The sequence below is a fragment of the Phyllobates terribilis genome, unplaced genomic scaffold (assembly GCF_046119375.1).
Source record: "Phyllobates terribilis strain yellow unplaced genomic scaffold, ASM4611937v1 Scaffold_9__5_contigs__length_417890890, whole genome shotgun sequence".
Taxonomy (NCBI): Eukaryota; Metazoa; Chordata; class Amphibia; order Anura; family Dendrobatidae; genus Phyllobates; species Phyllobates terribilis.
In genome coordinates, this window is record NW_027362769.1 from 344,392,863 (window position 1) to 344,407,051 (window position 14,189).

Genomic DNA, 14,189 nt, shown 5'->3' on the forward strand with positions numbered 1-14,189 from the left:
TCAGGAACCGCCGCACACACATTTAGGGACTTCCACTCCATTTTATAAAAAATAACTTTACTTGAACGCTTGAAATCAACTTCATACAGCATGCAGCATTGATCACATACTTTTCCAGGGTGACCGCCTATTGCACCGCACGTAGTGATGTCCACTGTCCGTTTGTCCTGAGCTGTCCCTCCATAGACAACCTTCTTGGCCTATAAGACGCTCGCAGCTCTGAGAGTCCCATACTGTCTTCTCTGCACTATTTCCCGTCTGCCTACCCCTTCAGGGAAGATTTCTGAACACACACTTCTCTGTGGCTCCTGTGGACCGTAGGCCCTGAACGTTAAGGAAATATCTGCTTCAGAGTTTCTGGCTGACGTTTCTCTGCTGCTAGACAAACCATGCCCCTGGTGCCCCCTGGACCACCAACTGCTGCTCTGGCACATCTCTCCCTCTGACTCTCACCAACTCCCACTAGAACTGCCTCCTATAATCAGGAAATATTTCAGTTTCTCACTGAACCTTATCCTCCCATACTGGAGCAGCTCCTAAACTCCTTAACTCTTTCCTAACTTAGAACTGCATACTCTCTATGCTATAGTGCCCACCTCTGCACTACTCTTCTACTAATCTAATACTCTACCTGCACTAAGCTATACTGACCCTGTAACTGACACGTCAGACAGTTAGTCATAACTAGTGTTGAGCGAGCACTACAATGCTCGGGTGCTCGAAGCTCGGGCTGAGCTCACCGTGATACTCGGGTGCTCGACCCGAGCAATGAGCCCAATGTTAGTATATGGGAGACCCGAGCATTTTTGTGGCAGCACCCCTGGCAGTCTGTAGAAAGCCTAAAAAGTGCCCAAAACGATAGTGACAGTGCTCAAATGACATGGGAACAGCATAGGGGATCGCCCCAGGAAGCATTTCTGACCCCCAGGTCACTACTGTCAACAACGTGGTCAGAGGTATTAAGCCACTTTTATGGGCTCACAATAAAACGTTCAGAAGCGAAACTGAAACTGTTTTCCTGTGAAATATGTTAAGGAACATCCTTTCCAGGGTAAAGACTTGTGTATAAGGTAAAATAAATAACCAAAAACAAAAATACTCCTCCACACCTTGGGCTATGTTCACAAGTGACATTTTTTATGCGTTTTTGCACTTTTGTATTGCTTTCAACAGTGACAAATGCATTCACCGGGAAATGTCATTTTAACATTTTACAACCTTATCTGGCCATGTACTGTGTGACACATGCATACAGTGCTGAAAAGACATGGGAACAGCATGGGGAAGACCCCTGGAAGCATCTCTGACACCCAGGTCACTGCCTAAAAGTGTGCCCATCAGAAGTGATCCTTGCCGCATCAGAAGATGCAGACTTGCAACTATCCCCGTGCAAGTCCTTGTCCCAGGGCAGTGTTCAATTGTACCTCCCCCATTCCTTGCAATGCAAGCTCAAATATGCAGCCAACCACCCACCCACCCGCATGCTGCAATACTAATCTGCTAGCTTGCACTTGAAATGAGGCCTTTTAGTTTGGAGGAGGCCGAAGCTGGCCACTACCTCATGGCTGCGTCGGCGGCGAGGTCTCCATACTCAGTCCCCAGCCGCCACTATTTGTCCCAGGAACCTTCCCCACACTTTTCTTAGCCTGGCCTGCTTCAGGGCAGCATTTGACGAGCCCACCAGACAACCAGACTCCTCCGGTGGGCCTTGGCTTCTCCATCAGGGGAGTTGAGAGTGCCAAGGTGAGGAGCATGATGATGATGATAGAAGTTAGCATCTGCTTTGTTTTCTTGGAATGCAAGCGTAAGTGTGCAGCCTGCTACCCATCCACCCCCAGGCTGCAATACCATACTGCTAGCTTGCTTGCACTTGTAATGAGGCCTTTTATGCTTGTGGAGGCAGATGCCGGTCACCATGTCATGGCTGCATCGGCGGCCTGGTATCCATACTCCGTCCTCAGCCGCCTGGCGGCCGGGTGTCCACACTCGGTCCCCAGCAGCCAGGGGGTGGCCGGGTGTCCATACTCAGTCCCCAGCTGCCCCAGCTGCCCCTATTTGTCCCGGTGCACCTTATACACAAGCGCGCATACCAAAACATTATCTTTGCCCTCACCAGTGCATTTAGTGGGAAGGACAGCCTAACCACAAACACGTGGACAAGTGAGTGTGACCAGGGATTGTCCATCTCACTGACGCCTTCACAATGGGTTAATATTGTGGAAGCTGGGACACAGTTGAACACTGGGATGCAAGACGTCCTCCAGACATAGAGGATTGCGGTTCCTGGGTCAATCAGGCTTCAACACAAAGTTCAGAAGGTAGACAGCAGCAGTCGTCGGCCTCCTACACAACGAGTAAATTATTCATGATCATGAGGCCATCCATTTCCTTAGCTTTCTGTTCCTTGGAATGCAAGCGCATGTATGTAGTATCGGCTAGGCCTGAGGTGGTCAGCGTTTTGGCACATATCCTACCTCCTCCGAGCATTGCAGGATGTTTTCCTGCTACTATCCCAGTTCTATGACTCCCGTTAAAGCAAAGCTTCAGGTGATGAATGATGGATGAGGTGGTGGCAAAGGAGAAAGAGCAGGAGGAACAGGGACCATTCACATCAATATCAGGCCAGTCAACCACACATGTCTTGTAGGATATGTTCTGTACCAAAAGGAGCGGTTCGGCTACACAGTTATAGGGCATACAGTGAGTGCAATGCCTAACAAAACTTTCGAGGCACTCCAATGCCCTTTGGAAGTGACATGGAGGTCAGAGGGCCTTAACTAAACCGTTTTTTCCTTTTAAAGCAACTGGGTCGCCTGTACACTGTTGGCCTAAGCAGTGAATGGAAGGCTTTCCAAAAATTATGAGGAACGGCAATGCCCCTTTAAAAAGACGTGGATTACAGCGTACTAAAAACCTTCTACCCATTATTGGGGAGTGGGTCTCCCTTAGTGTTTGCCTATCATTGAAAAGCAAAGCTGACTAAAATTAGGAGGAAGTGCAATGGCCATGGGAAGAGTCGTGGAGGTTAGAGGTAATTTAAAACAACATTTCAATGCCCCTTGGAAGAGCTGTGGAGTTCAGAGTGGTTTAACAAGATGGTTTTAATGCCCCTTGGAAGAGACGTGGAGGTCACAGTAGCTTAACAAGATCGTTTTAATGCCCCTTGGAAGAGACGTGGAGATCAGAGTGGTTTAACAAGACGGTTTTAATGCCCCTTGGAAGAGACGTGGAGGTCACAGTAGCTTAACAAGACGGTTTTAATGCCCCTTGGTAGAGACGTAGAGTTCAGAGTGGTTTAACAAGACGGTTTTAATGCCCCTTGGAAGAAAAGTGGAGGTCACAGTAACTTAACAAGACGGTTTTAATGCCCCTTGGAAGAGATGTGGAGTTCAGAGTGGTTTAACAAGACGGTTTTAATGCCCCTTGGAAGAAACTTGGAGGTCACAGTAGCTTAACAAGACGCTTTTAATGCCCCTTGGAAGGGTGGTGGAGGTCCCAGTGGAATAAAAAGACAATATCAATGCCCCTTGGAAGAGTGGTGGAGGTCCCAGTGGAATAAAAAGACAATATCAATGCCCCTTGGAAGAGTGGTGGAGGACACAGTGGAATAAAAAGACAATATCAATGACCCTTGGAAGAGACGTGGAGGTCACAGTAGCTTAACAAGATGATTTTAATGCCCCTTGAAAAAGACGTGGAGTTCAGAGTGGTTTAAAAAGACTGTTTTAATGCCCCTTGGAAGAGACGTGGAGGTCACAGTAGCTTAACAAGACGGTTTTAATGCCCCTTGGAAGAGACGTGGAGTTCAGAGTTGTTTAACAAGATGGTTTTAATGCCCCTTGGAAGAGACGTGGAGTTCAGAGTGGTTTAACAAGACGGTTTTAATGCCCCTTGGAAGAGACGTGGAGGTCACAGTAGCTTAACAAGACGGTTTTAATGCCCCTTGGAAGAGACGTAGTGTTCAGAGTGGTTTAACAAGATGGTTTTAATGCCCCTTGGAAGAGATGTGGAGTACAGAGTGGTTCAGCAAGACGGTTTTAATGCCCCTCGGAAGAAACGTGGAGGTCACAGTAGCTTAACAAGACAGTTTTAATGCCCCTTGGAAGGGTGGTGGAGGTCCCAGTGGAATAAAAAGACAATATTAATGCCCCTTGGAAGAGTGGTGGAGGTCCCAGTGGAATAAAAAGACAATATCAATGCCCCTTGGAAGAGTGGTGGAGGACACAGTGGAATAAAAAGACAATATCAATGACCCTTGGAAGAGACGTGGAGGTCACAGTAGCTTAACAAGACGATTTTAATGCCCCTTGAAAGAGACGTGGAGTTCAGAGTGGTTTAACAAGACGGTTTTAATGCCCCTTGGAAGAGACGTGGAGGTCACAGTAGCTTAACAAGACGGTTTTAATGCCCCTCGGAAGAGACGTGGAGTTCAGTGTGGTTTAACAAGACAGTTTTAATGCCCCTTGGAAGAGACGTGGAGTTCAGAGTGGTTTAACAAGATTGTTTTAATGCCCCTTGGAAGAAACGTGGAGATCACAGTAGCTTATTCCCATTATTGGGGAGTGGGTCTCCCATAGTCTTTGCCTATGCCTTTCAAGCAAAAGCTGCCAAAAATTAGGACGGAGGAACTTGCAATGGCCCTTACAAGAGCCATGCAGTACAGCATATTAAAAACATTATTCCCATTATTGAGGAGTGGGTCTCCCATAGTCTTTGCCTATGCATTCCATGCAAAAGCTGCTAAAAATTAGGACGGAAGAACTTGCAATGCTGGCAACATGGACCACGGTCACCCTGGTGGTATAGTGGTGGTGGAGGCTGAGGATAAGGAGAAAAGCAAAAAACAGCCGAAATGAGGAAGCGTATATCCATGTGTCGGTGTGAAGCGGTGCATGGTAATACAATGGATTTGACTTTATGTTACTCTGCTGTCATTTGGTGGTGATGAGAAGTCTGTCCCAATCCAGCCCTTGTTCATTTTGATAAGGGTCAGCGTGTCAGCATTGTCAGTTGACAGGCGAGTGCGCTTATCAGTTGTAATTCCCCCAGTGGCACTAAAAACACGCTCCGATAACACGCTAGTGGCAGGGCAGGCCAGGACCTCCAAGGCGTACAGAGCGAGTCCATTCCAAGTGTCCAGCTTGGATACCCAATAATTAGCGTGTTCAGATGGGAATTTTTTAACAGTTCTGCAGCAAGGGCCTTCTGGTACTGCCCCAATTTTTTAGACCTCTCAACCTCAGGAATAAGAGAGTGAAAGCTCTCCTTGTAGTTGGGTCTAAAAGTGTCACCAACCAGTAATGACTGTAACCCAACATTTTGACAACGCGAGGGTCACGGTTAAGGCAGCGTAACATAAAGTCAGCCATGAGTGCCAGACTGGTAACGGGCAAGACTTCCGTGTCCTCACCAAGATGACGACTGACTATGCTCTCCTCCTCCTCCTCCCCCCTGTCCTCAGGCCACCCACGCTGAACCGACTGTATGAGAGTTGTACAGGTACTACCGTCTACAGCGCATGATACCAGCTCCAGTTCTTCCTCCTCCTCCTCTCCCTCATTGTCCCCCAATGCACGTTGGGATGAGATGAGGCTGGGCTGTGTGTAATCGCCCACTACGGCTTCTTGATCCATCTCATTATGCTCCTGGCTGCAATGCCTCCTCTTTAATTCTCTGCAGAGAGCGTTGCAAAAGACAGACAAGTGGAATGCTGACGCTAATGATGGCGTCATCGCCACTCACCATCTTGGTGGACTCCTCAAAGTTTGTCAGGATGGTACATATGTCAGACATCCAGGTCCACTACTGAGGTCTTGTGTGTGGAGTCTGACCTGAATATCGAAGGCCTTGTTGCAGCTGGTACTCCACAACTGCTCTCTTCTGCTCACAATTCCTTTGCAACATGTGGAGGGTGGAGTTCCAACGTGTGGGGACATCACACACCAGTCGGTGTGCCGGAAGCTGCAAGCGCTGCTGCAACACAGCAAGGGCGGCGGATGCTGAAGCCGACTTCTGAAAATGAGCTGACAGGCGGCGTACTTTGACGAGCAGATCTGTCAACTCGGGGTACGATTTAAGAAACTGCTGAACCACGAGGTTAAGCACATGAGCCAGGCATGGTACGTGTGTGATCTCGCCTCGCCTCAGAGCCGCCACCAGGTTACGGCCATTGTCACACACGACCATGCCTGGATGTAGGTTCAGTGGTCTCAGCCACAGATCTGCCTGCTCTTTCACAGCTGTCCACAACTCACAAGCAGTGTGAGGTTTATCACCTAAGCTTATGAGTTTCAGCACAGCCTGTTGCCGCTTGGCTGAGGCAGTACTGCAGTGCTTCCAGCTTGTGACTGATGTGGTGATATCGGAGATGGAGGCTGAACATGAGGAGGAGGATGATGATGTGCAGGAGCTGTACACTATGGGGGCAACTCTGATTGACATAGGGCCCGCAATCCTCGGTGTGGGGAGGATGTGTTCCTTCCCAAGGTCCGACTGGGACCCGGCTTCCACTATGTTTACCTTGTGTGCCGTCAGGGAGATGTACCGTCCCTGGCCACAAGCACTTGTCCACGTGTCCGTTGTCAGGTGGACTCTCCCAGTAACTGCGTTGTTGAGGGCACGGAAGATGTTTTGGGACACGTGCTTGTGTAGTGCGGGGATGGCACACCGGGCAAAATAATGTCGGCTGGGAACAGAGTACCGAGGGACGGCCACCGCCATAAGGTTGCGAAAGGTTTCCGTCTCCACCAGCCTGAAAAGCAGCATTTCCAACGCAAGCAGTCGTGAAATGTGCGAATTTAGGACTGTGGCCTGTGGGGCGTTGGCTGCGAATTTGCACTTTTGTTCAAAGGTCTGGGATATGGACAATTGAACGCTGCGGTGGGACGTGGACTTTGATGCTGTTTTTTCAGAAACTGCCATAACAAGTGAAGACTGAGAGGAGGGGGCATCTTTGCATGCAGTATGGACAGGGGATTGCCTTGCACGCACAACACGGGGTTCTCTTACATGCACAACAGCGGAAGAAGCAGTGGTGATACCCGCTGACACTGGTCGTGGACCCTGGGGTTCGCCCCACAAAGTCGGGTGCTTTGCTGACATGTGCCTGATCATGCTGGTGGTGGTCAGGCTGGTAGTTTTTCACCCCTGCTGATGCTGGCCTGGCAGGGGGTACAAATGTCCTTTTTGGGGTTATCAGCAGAGTCTTTAAAAAAATTCCAGACTCTGGAAGACCTACCGGTTGTACTGGCAACGTCCCTCGTGTTGGTGTTACAGGGCACGGTTGCCCGCCTTCTGTGTGCGGCCACCACACTGCTTCTTCCTGCCTGTTGGGGTACTCTGCCTCCCTCCCCCAGTGTGCTGCTTGCCTCGCTCTGCGTGTCCTCCTGCCACGTTGTGTCAGTTACTAGATCATCCACCAACTCCTCCTTTTCCACTTCCGCACCATGGTCCTCTTCCTCACTTTGTGGCAATTGTGTCTCGTCATCATCCACCTCTTGTGACAAATTGCCAGCGTCGCCTTCCTGTTACATACATAGTTGCATAGTTTATAAGGCCGAAAAAAGACAAGCGTCCATCCAGTTCAGCCTATTTCTTGTGCACTGCAGCTATTCCGCAGCGTTGATCCAGGGGAAGGCAACAAAAACCCATGCGGTATAGGCCAATTTACATCATTGAGGAAAAATTCACTTCCCGACACCAATCTGGCAGTCAGATTAAATCCCTGGATTAATTAACTAAGCATAAGATGTAATTTTATTGTTCTCAAGAAAGGCGTCCAGGCCTCTCTTGAACTCATTAAGTGAGTTGGACATCACCACTTCCTCTCCCAGAGGCTGTTCAAATATTTGGCCATCGCTACATGGGATCTCCTCTTCCACCACTTCAAGCGGAGCAGGCAAGGGGCCCAAATATGGAAATGGACCAGTGAACAGCTCTTGAGAGTGTCCAACTGTGGGATCAGTTGCTGTCTGACGACACTCGGCATGGTGGGAGGAAGGAGCATCAGGGTGAGGAGGAGTATGCAGTCGAGACTCACGGCTACTAACACTTGACCGTGTGGAAGACAGACCGGAGGTGGTGGTGCCCAGGTGACTGGAAGTATTATCTGGTATCCAATTAATAACCTGTTCACACTGATCAGTTTGCAATAGTGGTCTTGTTGTTGTGTGCTTCCCTAGTAATTTGGTCAAGAACTGGGAGCGAGAAGATGTGGCTGTTGTTTGTGGCACATTTTCACCTTGGCCACGACCCCGTCCTCTGCACGCACCATCACCAGAACGTCCAGTTCCACGTTCCTTGCCACGCACCTTGCCCATTGTAAATGAAGTAAAATAGCTTACACTCGCACAATCAATGGCAAAAGGGTAATAAAAAGGAGATTAGAACTGTGGAAGAGGAAAACCACAGTTCTATTTCTCTGGCCTACACCAGACTCTTTTAAACAGATATATTGGTGTCTGAACAGTCAGCGAGACACTGAAAATGTTTTTTTTCTGGAAAAAAAGACAAAAAAGTGGATAATACAGAGATTTGAACCGTGGAACTGCAAAACCACAGTTATAATTTCCTGGTGTATACCAGACTTGTTAAAATAAATATATTTGTGTCTGAACAGTCAGTGACACACTCAAACTATTTTTTTTTATGGAAAAAAGGCAAGCAGGTTGATAACACACAGATTTTAACCGTGGAAGAGGAAAAACACAGTTCTAGTTCTCTGGCCTAAACCAGACTCTTTTAAACAGATATATTGGTGTCTGAAGAGTCAGCGAGACACTGAAAATGTTTTTTTTTTTTATGGAAAAAAGACAAAAAAGTGGATAATACAGAGATTTCAACCGTGGAACTGCAAAACCACAGTTATAATTTCCTGGTGTATACCAGACTTGTTAAAATAGATATATTTGTGTCTGAACAGTCAGTGACACACTCAAACTGTTTTTTTTAATGGAAAAAAGGCAAGCAGGTTGATAACACCCAGATTTGAACTGTGGAAGAGGAAAAACACAATTCTAGCCTACACCAGACTCTTTTAAACAGATATATTTGTGTCTGAACCCTCACAGACACACAGACACACTCAATTTTTTTTGTTGGGGGGGGAATACCAAAAGGTTAATAAGACGGATATTTGTACAGTCTGACTGAGGAAAAAAAAAAACAACAGGATGTAGATGAAAAAAAAGGATTTTTCCTGGCCCCTGAGACCTGGGGATAAGTCTAGCAATTTGACCAGCAGGAGCACACAGGACTGTAATGCAGTGTTTGTTGGTATAACCACTGCGTCTCCTACACAGCCTGCCTGCCTGATATCTGGGATGAATATTAGTCCTGAGAAGGACTGTTTGTTTGATTTGGCAGGCTTTAGAGACCCTACACTAAAAATTTTGCAGTATAAATCTCTCCCTAGCTCAGCAGCACTGACCCTACACTATCTGATCCGGAGAGACTGTGTCCAAGATGGCGGCACCCGGTTTTAAATACTCGAGGTGACGCTGTGCGGCCAGTCAATCACAGTAATGCCCACAAACAACATGGCTGCGGCATTACAGTGACTGGCTGGCAATCCCTGCATGTTTATTGGCTCTGTAAAGAGCGCCAAACATGCAAGGCGGAGACCCGAGCTCCCGCCCGAATAACCCGGAAATCCTCGGTGCTCGCCGAACATCCCGAGTAGCGAGATGCTCAGGCGAGTACCGAGCAGTGTCGAGAATGCTAACTCAACACTAGTCTTTAGGCCTCTTGTTCTCTAACTTTAGTGCTAGGGCAACATACCCTCATCATGTCAAGATTTTTGCATATTTCTCCAGCTTCATGGACTCAACAGCTACTGTGGCTTGTTTGAAATGTATCTTTATTGGCCCCGTGTGAGTGATATTGTGGCTTGAGAAAAACATTTTTTGTCTTTACAGAAATAATATGCAAATAAATGTTTATGTAACTGTAAAATATGATATTTTACAGCTTTCTGAGAAGTATGGAGAAATATTTACTTTGCACTTTGGACCCAAGAAAAAGGTGATACTTGCTGGATATAAGATTATAAAAGAAGCACTTGTTACTCAAGCTGAAGATTTTGGACAACGAGCGATTGCACCAATCTTAGATGTTTTCTCTAATGGACATGGTAATTATAGAACTATAATATTTTGCATTCTATGAATCAAAAATTCCACGATGGTGAAAGTCCAGTAACTATTGCTGATTCTGCAAATTGAAGATTAACTAAAAACATCAACAAACGTCATTTATGAGCAAATGTTATGAATTGAAAAAGACTTAACACCAATGCTAATACTTAAAAGTTGTGTGATGACCGCAGAAAGTCATAGTGGCTATTGACTTTACTTCTGCATTATTCTAACTCCTACTTCATCATTGTCATCATTCTATTTCCTTTTTATCCTTCTTTTCTCTTATTTATTTTTAAAAAAAGTTATTGAATTTTGCATAAAATAATATACCTTACATTCAAATGACGCTGCTAATATTTACTGAACAAATTCAGGGTAACAAAAACCGAAACTTTTTTTATTAGTCAAGGGTGAACATAAAGAAGAAAAACACAAAAAAAGGGAGGGGATGGAGATGTTCAGGTCTTTCCGAGAAAATAGCCAGCAGTCCACTATTTTATTTTAATTTACATTTACATTCAACTTCCTCTACTTCTATACATCATTCATCTTCTGTTTCCTTCTTCTCATTCTTCTTCTTTATCATCATCATGTTCATTCTTCAAAACCAGGGGAGGAGTCCTGAGGAGATAATTTGCATATTCCCACTGCATTTTGGGGTAAGTGAAGAGTCTCCGTGAGCTCAAAGAACACTGGATTTTGGCTGTTGGAGCTGAAAAGAGGACATCGGTAAACCAGGGGAGGAGTCCTGAGGAGATAATTTGCATATTCCCACTGCATTTTGGGGTAAGTGAAGAGTCTCCGTGAGCTCAAAGAACACTGGATTTTGGCTGTTGGAGCTGAAAAGAGGACATCGGTAAACCAGGGGAGGAGTCCTGAGGAGATAATTTGCATATTCCCACTGCATTTTGGGGTAAGTGAAGAGTCTCCGTGAGCTCAAAGAACACTGGATTTTGGCTGTTGGAGCTGAAAAGAGAACATCGGTAAACCAGGGGAGGAGTCCTGAGGAGATAATTTGCATATTCCCACTGCATTTTGGGGTAAGTGAAGAGTCTCCGTGAGCTCAAAGAACACTGGATTTTGGCTGTTGGAGCTGAAAAGAGGACATCGGTAAACCGCGCGCCGGCATTTTGAAGCTTTTTTTTTAAGCTTTTTTCACTGTTTTCAGAACATTAACAGTAAGAACATGGAAGAGTCCAGGAGCCATTTGGTGAGCTGCATATCCTGCTACATGTTCACAGAATTGCCAGTGGAAAAGCCAAACTTCACATGCCAGAAATGCAAGCTTGTGTCCCTGTTGGAGGAAAAGTTGCGAAATCTAGAAGAGAGGTTAACTACCTTGAAAATCATTAAGGAAGGTGAAGAGTTCTTAGACAGAGCAGAATTATCTCTTCATGATTCAGAAAGAGAAGAAATTCGAACTGCACCTGAGGAAACAGAGGAATGGAAGCATGTGACCCACAGAAGCAGGAGGATCGAGAGGCAGTCAGCACCCATACTGCTCAGGAACCAGTACCAGGCTCTCTCGCAGGAGAACCATGAAGAAATACAGCAAGATAAGACTTTGCCAGCAATGAATAACCTTGTAAGCCCTCAGAATCCTCCTGGATGGAGAAAGAAGAATGTTGTGAAGAAAAAACGGAGAGTGGTGGTCATGGGGGATTCCCTGTTAAGAGGAACAGAGGCTGCTATCTGCAGACCAGACATAACCTCAAGAGAAATGTGCTGTCTTCCAGGAGCAAAAATTAAAGATGTGTCTGACAGGATATCAAGACTCTTCAGACCTACAGATCACTACCCATTCCTGCTAATACATGTGGGGACAAATGACACCGCAAGAAAGGACCTGGAAACCATCTGCAGTGACTTTGAAGACTTGGGCAAGAAAGTGAAAGAATTGGGAGCGCAGGTGGTCTTCTCATCCATCCTCCCAGTGGATGGCCATGGAACAATGAGGTGGAATAAGATTCTACAGGTGAACAACTGGCTACATCGATGGTGCCGTCAACAAGGATTTGGATTTCTGGATCACGGAATGAATTACCTATACGATGGACTACTTGCTAGAGATGGGGTGCACCTTACGAAGACTGGAAAACATGTATTTGGAAATTGCCTTGCTGCACTCATCAGGAGAGCTTTAAACTAGAACAATGTGGGAAGGGAAGCAAAAGGCCAGAAAAAGCCATACAGCTGACAAATACTATTGAGATCTCTGCTACTGGAAGTGGAAAGGAAGAACAAAGACAAAACAATTTAAATAATAAAAATATGGGAGGAAGAGAAACCAATCACAAACTAAAATGTTTTTATACAAATGCACAAAGCATGGGCAACAAACAAGGAGAATTAGAACTACTAACGCAGGAAAAGAAATATGATGTCATTGGAATCACTGAAACTTGGTGGGACGATACACATGATTGGAATAAAAGGCTAAAAGGATACAACTTATTTGCAAGAAGCACACTTGATAAACGAGGAGGAGGTGTCGCATTGTATGTTAGAAAAGCGTATATCTGCACAGAGATTGAAGCTTCAGAGACTGGGAGTTCTGTGGAAACTGTTTGGGTAAGAATACAAGGAGAGAACAACGGAAAGGACACCATTGTAGGCATTTACTACAGGCCACCTGGGCAAGCTGAAGATATGGATGAACTCTTTATGTATCAAATGACCAAGTTCTCAAAAAAATATGACGTAGTGGTCATGGGAGATTTCAACTATCCAGACATTTGTTGGGAATCTCTCTCAAGTAAAACTAACAGGTCAAGCAAATTCTTATCCTCTCTTGCTGACAACTTTATCTTCCAAAAGGTAGGGGAGAAAACAAGGGGATCTGCTACTTTGGATCTAATCCTTATAAACAAGGAGGAAATGGTTGAGGAGGTAAAAGTGGCTGGGACCCTAGGAGGCAGCGATCATGCTATTATAGAATTTTGGATAACTAGAGGAGGAAGACATGTGAAGACTCAAACTTCAAGGTTAGATTTTAGAAAGGCAGATTTTAAGAGACTCAGAAAGAGAATAGGAGGGATCCAATGGCTGGATGTCCTTAAGGACAAAAATGTCCAGGAAGGATGGGAAATTTTTAAAAATGAGATTCTCAAAGCACAATCGTTAACAATCCCGAAAAGTAGGAAGAATGGGAAGCATTTAAGGAAACCAGGATGGATGAACACAGAACTTAAACACATGCTAAAAAGAAAGAAAGAAATGTTTATTAAATGGAAAGAGGGAGGCATATCTAAAGAAGATTATAATGCAGTCTGCAGATCCTGCAGGGCATGTATCAGGTTAGCTAAAGCTGACAATGAATTAAGGCTTGCAAGAGATGTCAAAAGCAATAAAAAAGGATTTTGGGGGTATGTCAAAAGTAAAAGAAAAGTCAAAGATGCTATAGGATTTTTACAGGATGAAAATGGAGAAATGGTAAGAGAGGATGTTGAGAAGGCCAAACTTTTTAATTCCTATTTTGCATCTGTTTTCTCTCAGAAAGAAAATGTAACATCAACTGATCTTCACTGTCCTTTCAAAGGAATAGAAGAATCCAAGTTATCTGTAAACAGAAAGATTGTGAGGGAATATTTAGCTAACATAAATGAGTTCAAGTCTCCAGGTCCAGATGAATTACACCCCAGAGTACTGAAGGAGATCGTAGAAGAAATTTTAGAACCACTCTCCATAATCTTTGAAAATTCTTGGAGAACAGGAGAAGTCCCAGAAGACTGGAGAAGAGCAAATGTTGTTCCTATCTTCAAAAAGGGGAAGAAGGTGGACCCAGGGAACTATAGGCCGGTGAGTCTGACTTCTATACCAGGAAAGATCTTTGAACAAATTATTAAACAACATGTATGTAAGTACCTGGATAAGAATGAAGTGATTAACCAGAGTCAGCATGGGCTTATAACTAACAAGTCATGTCAGACTAACTTAATTTCCTTCTATGACAGAATCACTGACTGGGTGGATCAGGGAAATGCTGTAGATATAGTATATCTTGACTTCAGCAAAGCATTTGACAAAGTATCTCACACCATCCTTATTGAAAAA

General features: G+C 45.3%; 1 protein-coding gene across 1 annotated transcript in view; it reads left to right on the forward strand.

The window, feature by feature from the left end:
• The window catches only part of LOC141162209 (cytochrome P450 2K4-like), an 82,871-nt gene that overhangs the window by 26,157 nt on the left and 42,525 nt on the right, over positions 1–14,189 (forward strand). The window contains exon 2 of the mRNA XM_073648065.1: positions 9,967–10,129. Within this exon, the coding sequence (XP_073504166.1) occupies positions 9,967–10,129 (163 nt within the window). The remainder of the gene's footprint in view (positions 1–9,966; positions 10,130–14,189) is intronic.